Source organism: Halichondria panicea, chromosome 2 (assembly GCF_963675165.1).
Source record: "Halichondria panicea chromosome 2, odHalPani1.1, whole genome shotgun sequence".
In the NCBI taxonomy this organism is placed as follows: domain Eukaryota; kingdom Metazoa; phylum Porifera; class Demospongiae; order Suberitida; family Halichondriidae; genus Halichondria; species Halichondria panicea.
Genome location: NC_087378.1, coordinates 2,436,024 through 2,451,301, shown reverse-complemented (window position 1 = coordinate 2,451,301; position 15,278 = coordinate 2,436,024). Strand labels below are relative to the sequence as shown.

General features: G+C 40.7%; 2 protein-coding genes across 2 annotated transcripts; one reads left to right on the top strand and one right to left on the bottom strand.

The window, feature by feature from the left end:
- Positions 1 to 4,901: 4,901 nt before the first annotated feature.
- On the top strand, positions 4,902 to 6,110 carry LOC135331852 (uncharacterized). Its single transcript, XM_064527115.1, has 2 exons — positions 4,902 to 5,226; positions 5,336 to 6,110. Exons 1-2 carry the CDS (start codon positions 5,034 to 5,036, stop codon positions 5,884 to 5,886), a joined length of 744 nt encoding a protein of 247 aa, XP_064383185.1. The 5' UTR covers positions 4,902 to 5,033; the 3' UTR covers positions 5,887 to 6,110.
- A 5,599-nt stretch (positions 6,111 to 11,709) lies between these two features.
- On the bottom strand, positions 11,710 to 14,798 carry LOC135332020 (uncharacterized). Its single transcript, XM_064527326.1, has 8 exons — positions 14,760 to 14,798; positions 14,208 to 14,365; positions 13,821 to 14,111; positions 13,646 to 13,739; positions 13,111 to 13,449; positions 12,769 to 13,005; positions 12,455 to 12,659; positions 11,710 to 12,340 (listed from the first exon to the last, which is right to left on the bottom strand). Exons 1-8 carry the CDS (start codon positions 14,796 to 14,798, stop codon positions 12,123 to 12,125), a joined length of 1,581 nt encoding a protein of 526 aa, XP_064383396.1. The 3' UTR covers positions 11,710 to 12,122.
- Positions 14,799 to 15,278: the final 480 nt, after the last annotated feature.

The following is a 15,278-nucleotide window of genomic DNA, read 5'->3' as shown; positions in this document are numbered from 1 at the left end:
AGTGACGTTTACTGAAATCTCAAGGTTCCTTATTGTTACTATTATAAACATGTACGAATTTTAGCGAATTTGTAATTAACGCTAAATTAAGTAAATAATAAAAAGCATTAAAAAAAACTTTTTTCTAATGTAATTTTGTACTTTTGTTTAAGAGTGTGCTAAACAAGCTATCTGGCTCCAAACTTTCCATTCAACCTTAAAACTCATACTTATACATATTTAACAACTAATGAATTTGCTACAAATCCGCCAAAATTGTACCCTAAAAACAAAGAAAAATCTGAAAACGCTTAAAATTACCCGTCTTAGTTTTCGTTGCATTCTGATTGAACACCATGTAATACCCTGCATGCAGTACAGGAAAGTTCGTAGCTAAAAATGTATAGCTTCAAGTTTATGTATGACGTTCTTGGAATAAACATAATTATGATCTACTGTAAGTTCTGCTTCAATATCGTATTACATGCACCCGGCCCACACAATAATAGTAGCCTATTAATAATGAAATAGTTTGCCATGTTTTCAGTGAAATACTTAGATTTACATGAAAAGGGGGAGTGCATGAATATCAGCATACCACTGGAGGCCATAGTTCTCAGCTAGAGGTTCTCAGCTATTACACTAACACTATAACTAGCGTAACACTGCTTCTTAATACAAAATACTACGACCCTAACAATGTCATGTACACGAGCATGTACACGAGCAAACATGTACACGAGCAAACATGTACTATGCATGTTTGTTCCAATACCTATATATGCAGTGAGAGTGTGCTGAAGAGTCTGGCATTGGCTCACATGCTCAATGCAAGTGTGGCCTCCCTGAACAATGCAGGGGAAAAGCTAGGGACACCCTCCAACAATGCGGCAGACATACAGCAGGACCTGGACAACCTCAACTGCAAGTGAGTTAATCAGACTGAGTGCTATACGAAGTACTGTTCAGTCGTTTTGTTGGATAATCTCAAGCTACAATAATACGTGCAGCATGCATGTGAAAGTTGTAACCAATAATCTAGCTTCAAGTTTATGTATGACATTCTTTGGAACAAACACAGGTGTTCTTTGATAGGTATCTACCATGCAGAACTTAAACATCTGCTTCAATTAATATTGTATTACATGCACCCAGCCCACACAAGAATTAACCTCATTAATTAGTTCTTAGTGGAACATTAGATTTACATGGGGGAGAGTGCATATACAAGCATACCACTGAAGACCATAGTTCACAAAGTGCTAGCCCTAACCGTAAGAGTGCATCTCCTACTCACTTCTATAGATACATTTCTTTTCATAGACTTTGAGGTGCTATTATCAGAATGCAACTAGTGAAATTCCTGTTATGTGGATGCATGAATGCACATGGTTAACATACACTATTTAGTATACGTCTCCTGTGGCTATGTGTTTGGTTAACAATTTACTGTGACAGTAGCTAGGGATTATTTGATCGAAATAATTATGACGAAATCTAAACTATATACATCTGTTTCTGAAAAACATGCAGTTGCTGTTTTTTTTTATGTGTCTTAATTGATTAACGTTACGTGACGGGGTTAGACAAATTCTTTGCTCTTGTCGTAGTTATTGCTATTTCTGCTTTAGTTGCATACCTGTTACCATGCAGCAATGCTAACTGTAGAGGTGTGTTATATTATTTGAGCAGATTTAAGAGAGAGGGAAATTAGAAACGTAAAGTAATGGGCCATGCAATGAACCAACTATCACAAGGAGACAGATAGAATGAGTACAAACAGTCTGCTATGTAAAAACTACTTACTATAAGGCCAAATGAATATTACTGACCAACTTATTATATACGTCTTGCATTCAACTATATATTTAAAGATCAGCAAACAGCTAGCATAACAACTATATTTAAAGATCAGCAAACAGCTAGCATAATACAGAAGTGAGTGTGTGCACATGCTCCATTTTCTAATCCCCTATCCTCGTATATAGATCTATAATTATATTATGCATAATTTATTATATATCATGCGCACATAATAGCGCACACTATACATGTTGTGCATAGTTTGTGCTGCATGTGCGAGTGCATGTGTGAGAGATAGTATATACATGCATGTGCAACATTTAAGCATTAGACTATTATTTTCTATATAATAATATAATTAGTTGCATACATCAGGAGTCCTGGTTACACTGTATACTCAATAGTAACAGCCACTGTCATTGCATAATGGTTCATTGTTTATGGTGCATGAATGCCTGTTTCCTGCTAAGTTATAATTATTGCTTATAGGCTCTTTAGAAGCCAGGTATATACATCCTTATTCTCTGAATGGACTCTCTGAGATAATTCAAGTTCTCTATAGCATATCTCATTACACTGTGTAATTCTGTGGATTCTGCAGAATAATTAGTGTGTTATGACACTGTGGATTCCGCAGAATAATTAGTGTGTTATGACACGTGTAATTCTGTGGATTCTGCAGAATAATTAGTGTGTTATGACACTGTGGATTCCGCAGAATAATTAGTGTGTTATGACACGAGTTTCCTAGAACATTAGTACAATATATAATAAAGTCAGCAATTAAATTCTAGGGATCAATCCAACCTTGTTCCTCATTCTCAGAGCAGACTCTTGGAAGAGCAATTTCTTTCTAGCTGGAGTATATCTAATTATGATGTGTTTAAAAAAAACGCTCGTTTTATCCACTTGTGAATAAGTAACCTGCATGGATACACACGTACCCTACTTATACACCAGTATACCTTCACTTAATAGGGTTATACATATAAATGTATAGCCTAACGTATCACTGTACCTTCCATGCAGTACATCTAATTATCTCCATACCATGACTGTCCTGCAGATGCACAGAGGAGTGCTCCAGTACCCCATCTCCAGACTCTGCATGAAGTAGATTTATATAGCTGGTTCACCCATCACTGCCGTCTTGAACTGCTGGTCAGAGAGGAAACTATACGCTACTAATGCAAGTGATCTACATGTAGCTTAATTAATTATCCCTTTACCTGCCATTGACGCCTTAAGTCATGAACAGGTGTCCTGCCCTGCACTGCGTCCATCAGAAATGTCACAGAGAGCACACAAAGTTGCTAAATCGAGACATGTAGTAAAGCGTAATTTTTTGCCGTGTTTTGGCGCACCCCCTCACCCAAACGGGGTTCTTAAGGGGGACACAAAAACCTCCCCTTAACCAGGGTTCGAAGGGGCCCTTGCCTTGTTCTAAAACTTTAAAGGTTTCAGCGCCCCCTGAGAGTGCACGCTACAGTTTGGTACCAACCTCATGTCATGATATAGGTGTCATCCTGCGCAGTTCCAAGAGTAGTTTAAGGCCGCCAAAAACATCAAGAATTCCCTGCATGTTTAGGCCATTATGTGAAAAAGGGGAGGAGTTTCACTAAGGTATTGGGTGTGGCTGGATTGGGTTACCAATGACCAATGGGGAAAAAGAGGGCCAAAATTGAGGTCAGCGGGTGAGAACTTGTTGCAGAAATATGCACGTGAATTGGGCGAGGTAGCAGAAATTGAAATTTTAAGCGAGAATCATTTGGCACGTAAATGGTAATAGTGACAGTTATACAATAACTCTATACACCAGCGGCCTAAAACTAAGAAATTGCTACACTTTTCATTGTTCTTGTCCATGGGAACTAAAAAGACTGATTAAGGCGTGGCCTACAAAAGGTGCGTAACCAACGGTCGTGGGCGTGGACCAAATTTTGCAGCTCATTATTACACACCCTGAGCATCCCCTCTATATAGCTAAGTCTTAAGATCGCCCCTGGTCATGTACATGCATAATAGGGTATAATTAATCAATGATCCCGTCGACTAGAAATTGTTGGGCATTCTAAGGATAGTATACCACCCTTGAACATCAAAATGAAGCTTCATGCTCTTCTATAGTTGCATCACAAAAATTAATACACTCGATCTGCATGGCATAGTTGGAGTTGTGCTTGTATATAGTTCAATTTTACCATTTTTGGACAGTGCATGTTGTAAAGCACTATGTATATGCATGGATAGTAAGATTGCTGTTCTATTATAGGAGAAAATGGGTATGGAATGAGGCTATGTAAATGACGTTGTGACGGACTAGCATTATATGGCTCTCCCGTTTTCTTGTTTCCACGCTTTTTGGTTCTCCCCGACCATTCCTTGCAACATTCTACAATTATAGAGTCAGTTTCTGCTATAATTATTATATATCATACACTCTTGGTATCATCTAAGCCAATTTTTAGAATCTGGAGCTTATACACCAACCCGGATTAGTTTAATCTGGATTCTAACTCGGATTTATATTAAAGACCTCATGTAAACATGCAGCCAGGTTCCTTCCTGAGTCATCTTCAAGCATATAAATGGAGCTTGTTGATTGTACCACTGCCATGCATTTTAATTTGTGCAAGGGCGCTATATACTATAGTCCCTGCATGAGACTTTTAAAGCCCATATAGATCAATCCTATGTACAACCAGAGTGCATGAATCCTGCATGGTACCTCCTATAAACATGCATTGTCTCGATTATATCATGTGTGCATGCTTGTCACAGGACTCATAAAGTGTGAATGGCCACACAATATTATAGGCTAACCATAGGGGCAGTGGCGCTCGCTCCCCTTAGCTAAATTTGTGCATTGCCCCCAGCCTGAATGATGATGTTTAATAACTATATAGGATTGAATTAATTCACGTGTGCACTCCTGATAGAAACACATATAGTAATGCATTGTCATTATAGCGCATATTACAAACCAGTTGATATTACCAGCATATTACAAACCATATTACAAACCAGTTGAAACATTTCTCGTAAATGATATAAGATTTCTACATTCCATGGAAGTTATTAAAATACCTTGTCATGCATGTATAGTTTTGTTCTCAGAATATAATTATACCAATCTTCTATGCATGTCTGTTCCAGTATACCGGTAGTCGAATGTCTTCAGTGTATATAAGGAGAGCCTGAGCAGCCCAACACAAGTTGAAGACTGACTCTAGAAGACTAATAGCCTCATCATGAAGATTCAAGCCATCATCATTGTCACTTTACTGGCACTACTGCCTCTTCTTCAAGCAAAGCCGATGAATCGTTTCAAGGAGAGTGCTATCATTGATATGCTCACAGCAATCATGCAGGAAGAGAGCATGGCCCGAGAGTCAAAGGAAACAATCGATCAAGAGACAGTCAATGCTATGCAAAATCCTACAGGTGACTGGCATGACGTATAATTTATGTCTTGAATAACTTGTATAGTATACATGTCCATCATATAACGTTAAGCTTATAGGCTAAACATTATTATCCTACTCTCGTGCAGCTGGTGCTGGAGTGACTTTCACCAGATGGGGCCATGATGCCTGTCCCACTGTCGCTGGAACTGCACTGGTTTACACGGGGCGAGTAGCCGGGGCATATTTCAATCAGAGAGGAGGGGGTTCCAACTATCTCTGCCTGCCTAATGATCCGGACTATGGCGTTATCGGTACTAACTATATACACGATTTCTCTCGAATATATGGAACTGAGTATGAACTCCCCGCTGCTGGCACACATGACACCGATGCACCGTGTGCTGTGTGCTATGATTCTGTTCGGAGCAGTAAACTAATGATTCCTGCAAAGACAAGTTGCCCTACCGACTGGACCATAGAGTACTTTGGCTACTTAATGGCAGCAGCGAATTTTGGAGATCGATCTCGTGGCCAATATGTGTGTGTCGATAAAGAGCAAAAGGCCCTTCCTGGGTCGAATATTAACTTAAATGGAAATTTACTCTACCATGTTCGAGCCACTTGCATCGGCACCGGCATTCAGTGTCCTCCTTATGACTCTAAAAGAACATTGACTTGTGTTGTGTGCACAAGGTGAGAGCATGGCACTCTAAAGTTTCAGTAATGAAGACCTCATTGGCGTGACTATTGTAGTATATAGTAATAGTTCTAGCTAGTAGTATAGACGTTAACTGACTCTGAAGGTTATTGAACAATTTATAGTAGCTATAGTTTTTCTTGTGTATAGTTGAGATGTAAAACAATATTGTTTTCTTGATATAATTATATATAATGCCGTAATCAATTGATATGTATACACTGGGGTGTCGTAGGTTGTTAGCTATTCTAGCTGCATGCCTAAAAACATGCAGCAATGCTGTAAGTCTGTTTGGAACAGTGAACTAAATATAATAGGCAAGGTGCCATATCACTTGGACCATGCAGGGAGTACTATAGCTATACCTGCCTAGGCCTCTAGGAAGTAAAATACTTCGTTCGTTTAAGGGTGCATCCGGCGATAGATGATCTATGTGAATCCATTGTAGCCAATGCCAAAAGAATCAGCACATCCTATGTCGACCCAAAGGGATTGAGTGCGTTTGTTGCATGTCGCCTAATTGCTTTGGACAAATGCCCTGGTGTATTAAAGACCAATAGGCATTGGTGAAACCTCCAGAAGAGTACTTAGTCCGAGAGTCATTAGTAGTGATGGCAGTCAAGCAGCAGCAGGACCACTCCAACTGTGTGCTGGGCATCAATCTGGTTGTGAGGCGGCAGTTCGACATTAATCTCTATATTGATGGTGACACTCTTCTCTCACAAGAAGGCACAACTCAAGGTGACCTGCAAGAGTGTGGTGGGATTGCCGAAAAAAGCCAAAGCTACTAAGGAACGGAAGTAATCACCACCGGCACCGAGGAAGGCAAAAGATATCTTGCATCTGCGATTGGAAAACAGAACAAAAGGTGGACACCTGAGTAGAGGAATTGAAACGATTGTCATCAATAGCTATAACGTCAGCCTGCCTTCGCTGCTGCACAGTAGAGTATATAGCAAGCTGCCGTCACCGTTGCACAGCGTACTGTTCTTCTTCTTATTTGTCGCCTCCGCTTCAGGAGAATAGCCGATACTGGCCATGATCTCAACTTGTGGAGGTAGTTTACTGCGAATTTTTGTGCGTATAAAAATTATGTCATCAATCCAGGTTGTTCCAAAGAGGAAGTCAAATAACAAATTTGGGGATGAAATTAACGAAGCGATAATGTCTGGAGCCTGAGGCTGTGAGGCAGCTGTTGGTCACGGATATCTTGGAGGGCTGGGCAGACGATTGAGAAGTGATACGCGTTCTCAGGTGCAGTGTTGCATAACTTGCGAAGTGGAGAGATGTTGCCCCTGAACCTAGCCGCGTCTGCCTCTAAACCTTACAATCTAACTCTGAAGTTCGATCTCTGCAGCATCTGTCGGTCCCCTTTGGTGACCATTCAGTGTGAGAAATGCGGCCATTGGTGATGGACTTAGGCGCACATTTAGAGATTGGGATTGATCCACACAAGAAGTACGTATTCATTGGTTGATATATTTGAGTTCTTCTATGAGAGCTTAGAGCAGGGTAAAGCGATTTTAAGAGCTGGGATAGATGGCAGTGCATATTCCTCAAGGGTAAGGTCCCAAGAGTGTATTATGCTAGATTGCCCATAGTCTTCAAGTCTCTTTAACAGGACTATACAGGCTAGTGAACTAGAGTCGAGGCTTAGTAGTGAAGATACGAAGTTAAGTTTTCTGCTGACAATAGCTTTATTTATGGGAACTGTTCCTAGCAGGCAATTTAGGGCAGTTGATGGGCATCTAGTTGGGAGTCCCTGGATAGTTCTAAGGATTTTTCTGTGCACCCTCTCAAGCATTAGGAGTTTTGTTTTTGTTAACATCCAAAGCTCCGATCCGAATAGGAGGGTGGGTAACCCTTTACTGTTGTAAATTTTACAACAACAATCTGGGAGGGAGTGTGCTATCAACTTGTGAATGTTGCATGATATTGGATTCTGTGGCAGATTGGATAGTATCATGAATGCGATTATCCTTTGAAGTTCTGCTGAGCTGTTCAATTAGGACACTTAAAAAAAAAAGGGTTTAAAACAAGCTATACAGCATGTAGGACTGAGTAGTATCCATTGGTAGACCCTCTGGACTATCTTGGTAGCCATAGAATATTTTCAAAGAGGAAGCAGCAAGCCATTTGTGTACACAGGCACTTCACAAGTGGACACAAGCTCTACAATAGTCTACATGCTTGCTAAGCAGCTTAGTTGACCCGAGTGCAGCTTTTAAAGGCCACACATACTTCCATCGAGGCAGCAGCAAGGCATAAAATCGATGGTTAGTTTGTGCACAGCCATTGACCCACGCCCATCTCTACAAGCCATAGCCACTTCATTGGGGGCGGAGATAACATCAAGCTAATTTAGTGGGTTGGGCTCAGATGCAAACTAAAGTGATGGAACTGTTCCAGATTGTGTGGGATTGACCTGGAAAGGGTAAGCATGTATATAGTTTCAGGATGGTGTGAGGTAGTCTCGATTTCCAGCCTCTTTGCAAGAGTCTGGGGTGAACTCCACTCGTGTCAGGCCCTAAGTGCCGCGGTTAGATAACCTAGTAGTGATAATTGGGTGTTAACCAAATAGTGTAGTGTTAAGTGGGTGTTACCCACTGTGTGGTGAAATTCATGCAATCACTGAATGGGTACAGGTGTGGCCAAAAATCACATTTAGTTTATGACTTTCAAGATTTAGTACATAATTATAGTGCAAGACTATGGAAAGACACATGAAGATGCAAGACGTGATAATTGAGAGTGCTAGAGCAACTGGGATCCATTATTTAAAGCCAGAGCAAATGAAAGCAACGTATTCGATCATTGGAGGAAAGGACACATTTGTGTCACTGCCAACCGGCTATGGAAAGTCAGTAATCTTTGCTGCATTACCTATGGCCTTTGACCAATTGAAAGGTGAACTAAAATTGCTGTATGAGTGTACCTATATATACGCCTTTTTCTGTTTTGCAGGAACATCTGGAAGCATTGTACTTTGTATTAGTCCCCTCACTTCGCTGATGATGGATCAACAAAAAAAGTATGCAGCTGGAGGATTGACAGTGGAATACGTTGGAGAAGCTCAGACAGACCGTAGTGCTATTAACAGAGTACTGAAAGGAGAAGCTCAGTTGGTGTTCATCTCCCCAGAGAGCATATTAGCGAAGGGTATTTTTCGAAATATGCTTCTGTCACCACCGTATATAAAGAATCTCGTTGCAGTAGTAGTTGATGAAGCCCATTGTGTTAAAACCTGGGGAGATGATTTTCGAGTCGCTTTTTCGGAGATTGGAGATTTAAGGAGCCTCATTCCAGACAATGTTGGTGTTCACGCACTTACTGCTACCTCTACAACAGAAACATTTTACATTGTCAGTAGAAGGTTATGTATGGACGATCCTACTTTAATTGCCTCCCCTCCTTTCCGAGACAATATTTCTTATGAGGTTCACTCTAAGATTGACGTTGAAAGCCTTGGTGAAAAAATTGCTGATGAAATTCGAGAAAAACGGAAGTCATACCCTAAAACAGTGATTTACGTACGAAGTTATGCCGATTGCTCATCTTTATATATGGTGATTATGCAGTCTCGGATCCTATATAACTGATTCACCTGGATGTCCCAATGTTAAAGGTCATCGACTAGTTGACATATTTACTAGAGTGCTTTCTGTTAGCAAAAAAGAAGATGTGTTGAATTCTTTCACCTCAGTTGACAGCACATTACGTTTAGTGATTGCTACAACAGCTTTCGGAATGGGTATTGACTGCCCAGACATACGAACCATTATTCATTGGGGTATGCCTTCATCAGTGTTCGTAGATTAGCTGCTGACATTGCTGCTGACGCTGATGGAATGGTTGCTGCTGACACTGGTGGAATGGTTGCTGCTGACGCTGATGGAATGGTTGCTGCTGACACTGGTGGAATGGTTGCTGCTGACACTGATGAAATGGTTGGTGCTGAAACAGATGATGGAATGGGTGGTGTGGGGGGTTCCTGCATAACTCTACTTCTTTTTGGCGGTGGTGGTAATAAGTTATCTTCTGCATGTCTTGAAAGCAGACCATTTATTAGCTCTGTTGCTTCCTTCTTTACCTTGCATAGCTTTTCTTGTTGAGCATGGACATTCTTCAGTTGTTTCTCGCACTGGTGACACAATATACTGTCACTAGCACTAGTTTCAGGGATGCAATGCAGAGGTACTGGAAGGAGCTGCACAAGTACTTCTCTTGCTTCAGAACAGCTATGACCATTGAGCTTCTTTCGCCTTCGGTTGTCCAGAGACTCATTCGCACACAAACAGCAGTAGAGGCCCATATCTAGCTACTTTTTCGTGATGCAATAGCTTACGTAACAGTTTACACAACAGGCCACAACGGCCCACAAGGCACTTGACGAGCGGTTTCACACCCCAATTGGGGTGTCTGCACGAACTGTTCATTGCAAGTTCACCCGACCATATACGAAGTATGGGAGGGCGTGGCCAGACTAGGTGTGAGGGTGGAGGCATCCAAATATAGCACCCACCGCATTGAGAGCAAAGAAAGCACTTTGTCCACGAGAGGCTGTCCTGGGCATTGTTGATGGAGAGACCGATTTGAGAATGTCTAATAAGTGGTGGGCCTCCTCTGCTTTATTAATCTTTAGGTTTCCCAAAGACTAGTGGCGGAGCCCGCGATTTTTCGCTCTAGACACTAACCGACTCACCGAACACTAAAATAGATGATTTAGACAGGTGAGTGCAAGAGTATTCATATACAGTGTTGATTATTGACTGTATAAGGAGAGGGCATTGCATGTCTGCAACAAGTGCAAGGTCATCAGCATACATAGGAGAACCTACAAACACCTCCTTTATCCAAATTTGGTTAAGAGAGAGTGTGTCCAGGAGCTCATCCACGTAGATCGAGTCCAGAAGAGGGGACAGTATTGCCCCTTGGAGGATGGGAATGGGTGAAGAAGTTCTGCCCTGTAGATTCAGAGTACCAGTGGTTAATGAGGCACCATAGCTTTCCATTGATCTCTTTTTAATGCAGTTTGGTGAGGAGACCATCATGCCACTGGTACACCGTGTTAAAGGCCTTTTGGGCGTCTGGAAGTGCAACGAACCGTCTGTTCACATGCTACAAATTGCTTCTTGGAGGATAATGATGTATGTGTACTGCTTAGCCTAAGCAGTACACCTAGGCCTTAGGCTTAGGCCTGGTCTGAAACCCCCTTGTAAAGGGTTGAGCTGAACTAACGGAGTAATCCTTGTTAAAAGTAGTTTTTCAAAGAACTTACTGCTCTTATAAATTGACGCAAAAAATAGTCTATGTACTTGCGGTTTTGATGCCCACTTTTCTCATTCATGCATCTTCATAATCATGGCATTCTTACACAAAACAATAGCAATAGAGTTGATAATCATACAATATAAGTACAGCAGACTTCTTTGAACCTGCAAGAGAGAAAAAGCTGACAGAATTAAACTCATGAATATTCATGAGTGATCACAATACCCTAACCATAAAGAGACTTCAGGGCTATACTAAGTACATCCTCAAAACCTGTCACAGTGTGACTATACAATCAAGACTGTTATCAGGACTGCATGCATGCTATCTGTGAGAGACCTGTTTAATACAAATCAGTGTTATTATAGTATAACGTATTGACTATAATTACAGCTGTTCCTTACTGTAAACTGTTCAGTCTAGCTATTAGTACCTATAGTACTTATACTACATTGTACACTCTGTTCATATTTTCACACGTCTCACGGTCACTGCATAGCAAAACTTATAATACAACAACATCCATCAAAATAACTTATATTAAATAGATCTACAGTGCATGAAAAACAAACAAAACAACAGTGCAAATTAACAGTGTATAAACAAAAACAGCTAGTGGAAGATAACGAAATGCTAAAAAAATTCTATCTAGATCTACAAGTAGGACAAAACCAATCTCCAAGTGGAGATACTTTAATACGAACACATTTATAATGATACCACACATTGCATCATAACAGTCAGGGCGGAGACAAGGGCAGTATATCGTAATTACTATGCTGGAAAATCTTTCTGGTCTCTTGCGGCTACTAACATCTTTTGACTTTGGAAATCTTCTGAGTTTCTCATTTTCAAAGCAACGCACAAGATGTGGCCTCATTTTGTCTTCATTTAGGGTGATGGTATCCAGATTGTCTCCTTGCAATGCGTGGTATGCAGCGGCAATTGCAAATAAACCACAGTTGTTACTGCCACTGCTCTGCTGTTGAATGGAGGCCACAGATAGTAACAGACCATGCATTGTGCGCTATTAAAGGCTTATACATCTGCACGATTTGCAGCTCAGCACTTGGCTCCAGGTCTTTCCCATATTGGAAGCAGCTATCAAAGAGGAAAAGTTCCCCCTTGATGAGTGCTGTCGCAATCCAGTGATGCCTCTCTGTTACAAAGAATATCTGCACGGCTGTATAGGATATATGATATAATTATAATTATATTATAATTATAATTATATACGGCCAAGGATGAGGATGAGGTATAATTATGTATATTAATAATACTACTATAGAAATTATACCTGTGGCTTCACTACTAGTGACTGCAGGAAAGGACATCTTCTGAATCAGAAGAGTGGAGTAGCAGCCTTCAATGTTTGGAAATTGCATTCTCATTAGTTTGTGGGCAGCATACATATGACAGTCAGAAAGCATCCCGCTCTCAGCAAGAACTACATCCTTGTCTCCCGTCCTCAGGTCCAAATCCTTCACCCAGTAGCTTGAATTCTGTCGAATGTGCACACAATAATTATAATGAACGGTATAGTGTGCATGCACATATTAATAATAATTGTAATTAACGATAGCTCCTGTTAACAAGTATATAACTATATACCTTTCTTGTTACAGACTGAGTAGTCCTTTGCTTCTTCAAAGATGGCTCCATAGAGGACGCAGTCTTAACGTGAGAGAAGGGGGCGTCTCGCTTGCGAGAGGAGTGAGCGTCTGGCTTGTCTGGCTTGTGAGAGGAGGGAGCGGCTGGCTTGTGAGAGGAGGGGACGTCTGGATTGTGAGAGGAGGGAGCGGCTGGCTTGTGAGAAGAGGGAAAATCACAATTTTTTTCCCACAGCTTCTAAAAATGGAGTGCATAATTATAAAGAAACATTAAATTAATATCGTAAAGAGAAATGTAATGTAATTATAATTAGCTTCAAAATCTAGAGACACATGCATTTACCTTGCTTGGGTCTTTCACAGGAGTACTCGTCAAAGAAGGGTTAAACTGATCGAGAGATTCATCGTGATGGTTGTCTGATAATTCGGAAGGATCCGAGAGAGAACTATGTTGATCCAAGAGAGGTTTTTCGGAGTCTGAGCCATGGTAATGCTTTAACCGCTGTTGGTTAACAGCCTTTTTTAGGGTCTTTCCAGTCTTAGGGTTGGCAATTTTAAAGACTCCCTTGTCCAAGCACTCCACCACCGTGTATGGGCCTAACCACCGAGGCTTCAGCTTGTCTCCCTTCTTACATTCCCTGGCTGAATTCCTCAGCCAGACCAAACTCCCAGTCTTAAACACCTATATAATTAAAAATGCATGACATGGCTATGACATTAAACGAGTAATGAAAATAGCCATGGTACGCTCATACAATGATATAGCCTGCTCACCCTCTTGTCTGCATGCTTCGATCATAGTACATCTTGTCCTTTTCTTGGGCATTGTCAATGTTCTTCTTGGCTTTGCTGTGGATATCATCCTTTAACTTTGTAACAGCTCGAGCGTGGGTCATAATGGCACTAATGTCCCAGCTCTGCTCAAGTTCACCCTCACTGCCTAACTCCAGTTGAATAGGGAGTACAGGTTTCCTGCATGTGGAATGTTGTAATAATAATGCATGCATGCCAGATTATCATGTAATTATTATAATAATTATATGAACAACTAACCGACAGAACATCAACTCGAAAGGTGAATACTTCGTTGCCTTTTGCTTACTCGTCCTATAAGCAAAGAGAATAGCGGGCAAGTGGTAGTCCCAGTCGGTCTGTGAGTCATTCACATATTTGAGTAGTGCTGTTTGAAGTGTTTGATTGAAACGTTCAGTTAGCCCGTTGGTTTGTGGGTGGTAAGCTGAAGTGACCCTGTGCTCTGTTCCAGTGAATCGAAAAAGCTCTGTGTTGACCTGATTAACAAACTCACGGCCTTGGTCCGATATCAGCACCTCACAAAACCCAAACCTGCGTGCATGTATAACCATAATCATTAAATACGTGTTATTATAATTATGTGTAGAGATGCATGTGATTACAATTTCACACACATGCATAGCTTACCGACAAAACAAGTTGTACAGGAACATTGCCACTCCAAATGCAGTTTTGTCAGGGAGTGGGGCTGCTTCAGCCCATTTGCTAAAATAATCGACCAATGTTACCACATATTTGCTGCCATTGGGTGTAATCGGCAAAGGTCCTATCAAGTCTATGCCAACCTATAAAATGAATTACATAATTATAATTAATATATATGATTGTGCTCAAAACAAATCTGTCATTATAATTATTATGCAATGCCATAAAAATTATAGTATATATATATACCTGATGCCAGACTTTGGGTTGTACAGATATCGGATGGAGTTTGGCATTTGTCTTTACAAATGCTGCATGGGTTCATTCTCTGGTACTGGCTGCAGTTCTTTACATACTCTCGGATCTTCTCCACCATCAACTTCTAGTAGAATCTAGAACATATCTTGTCTATAGTTCTATCTCTTCCAAAGTGGCCACCAGCTGTTCCTGCATGCATGCATCAATTGGTATAATAGCATACATGCTCTATTACCTACTATTATCATTTTACCAAAGCCATAATAATTATTATACCTGCATGGCAATCTTCGAGGATTCTTGATTTCTCCTCATCGCTGCGCACACATATCCTCCAGTTAGCTGCATCAGCAGCTTTGGTGTGCTTCTTGTAATAGAGGCTACCATTTTCAAACTGAAAGTTCTGCCTGCATTTTCTTCTAAAGTTTGCCTTCTCTGTTTTGCTGTTAATAGTAGGAGGGTATTCTCCTTTTCGTAAATAGTTTTCAATCTCTTGTAAATTCTCCATTTCTTGCTGCCTTCTTCAAATGACATGACTGTGAACGATCACTGGTTTTATACTATAGATCTAGCTGTCACTTGCTGTCAACTACAGGATAGAACAATTAACCTTGCAACTTTGCTCTTCACACATTTATAGGTCTACATTCCAGCTGTCACTTGCTGTCTACTACAGGATGAACAATTGCTTCATTGCTATACCTTGCATGCTACTACTAACCTTGCTCTTCATCCTGCATGGCTCTTCATTCTCTACTATGTCTATGAGGAGTGCATGAATGTACTCTTGCTACT

Coding starts and splice junctions, on each gene's coding strand:
- LOC135331852 (XM_064527115.1), top strand. CDS start 5,034: ATGAAGATTCAAGCCATCATCATTGTCACTTTACTGGCACTACTGCCT. Junction 5,227..5,335: donor TGCTATGCAAAATCCTACAG/GTGACTGGCATG, acceptor ACTCTCGTGCAG/CTGGTGCTGGAGTGACTTTC.
- LOC135332020 (XM_064527326.1), bottom strand. CDS start 14,798: ATGAGGAGAAATCAAGAATCCTCGAAGATTGCCATGCAG. Junction 13,740..13,820: donor TTCGAGTTGATGTTCTGTCG/GTTAGTTGTTCA, acceptor TTCCACATGCAG/GAAACCTGTACTCCCTATTC. Junction 12,660..12,768: donor CTCAGTCTGTAACAAGAAAG/GTATATAGTTAT, acceptor CACATTCGACAG/AATTCAAGCTACTGGGTGAA.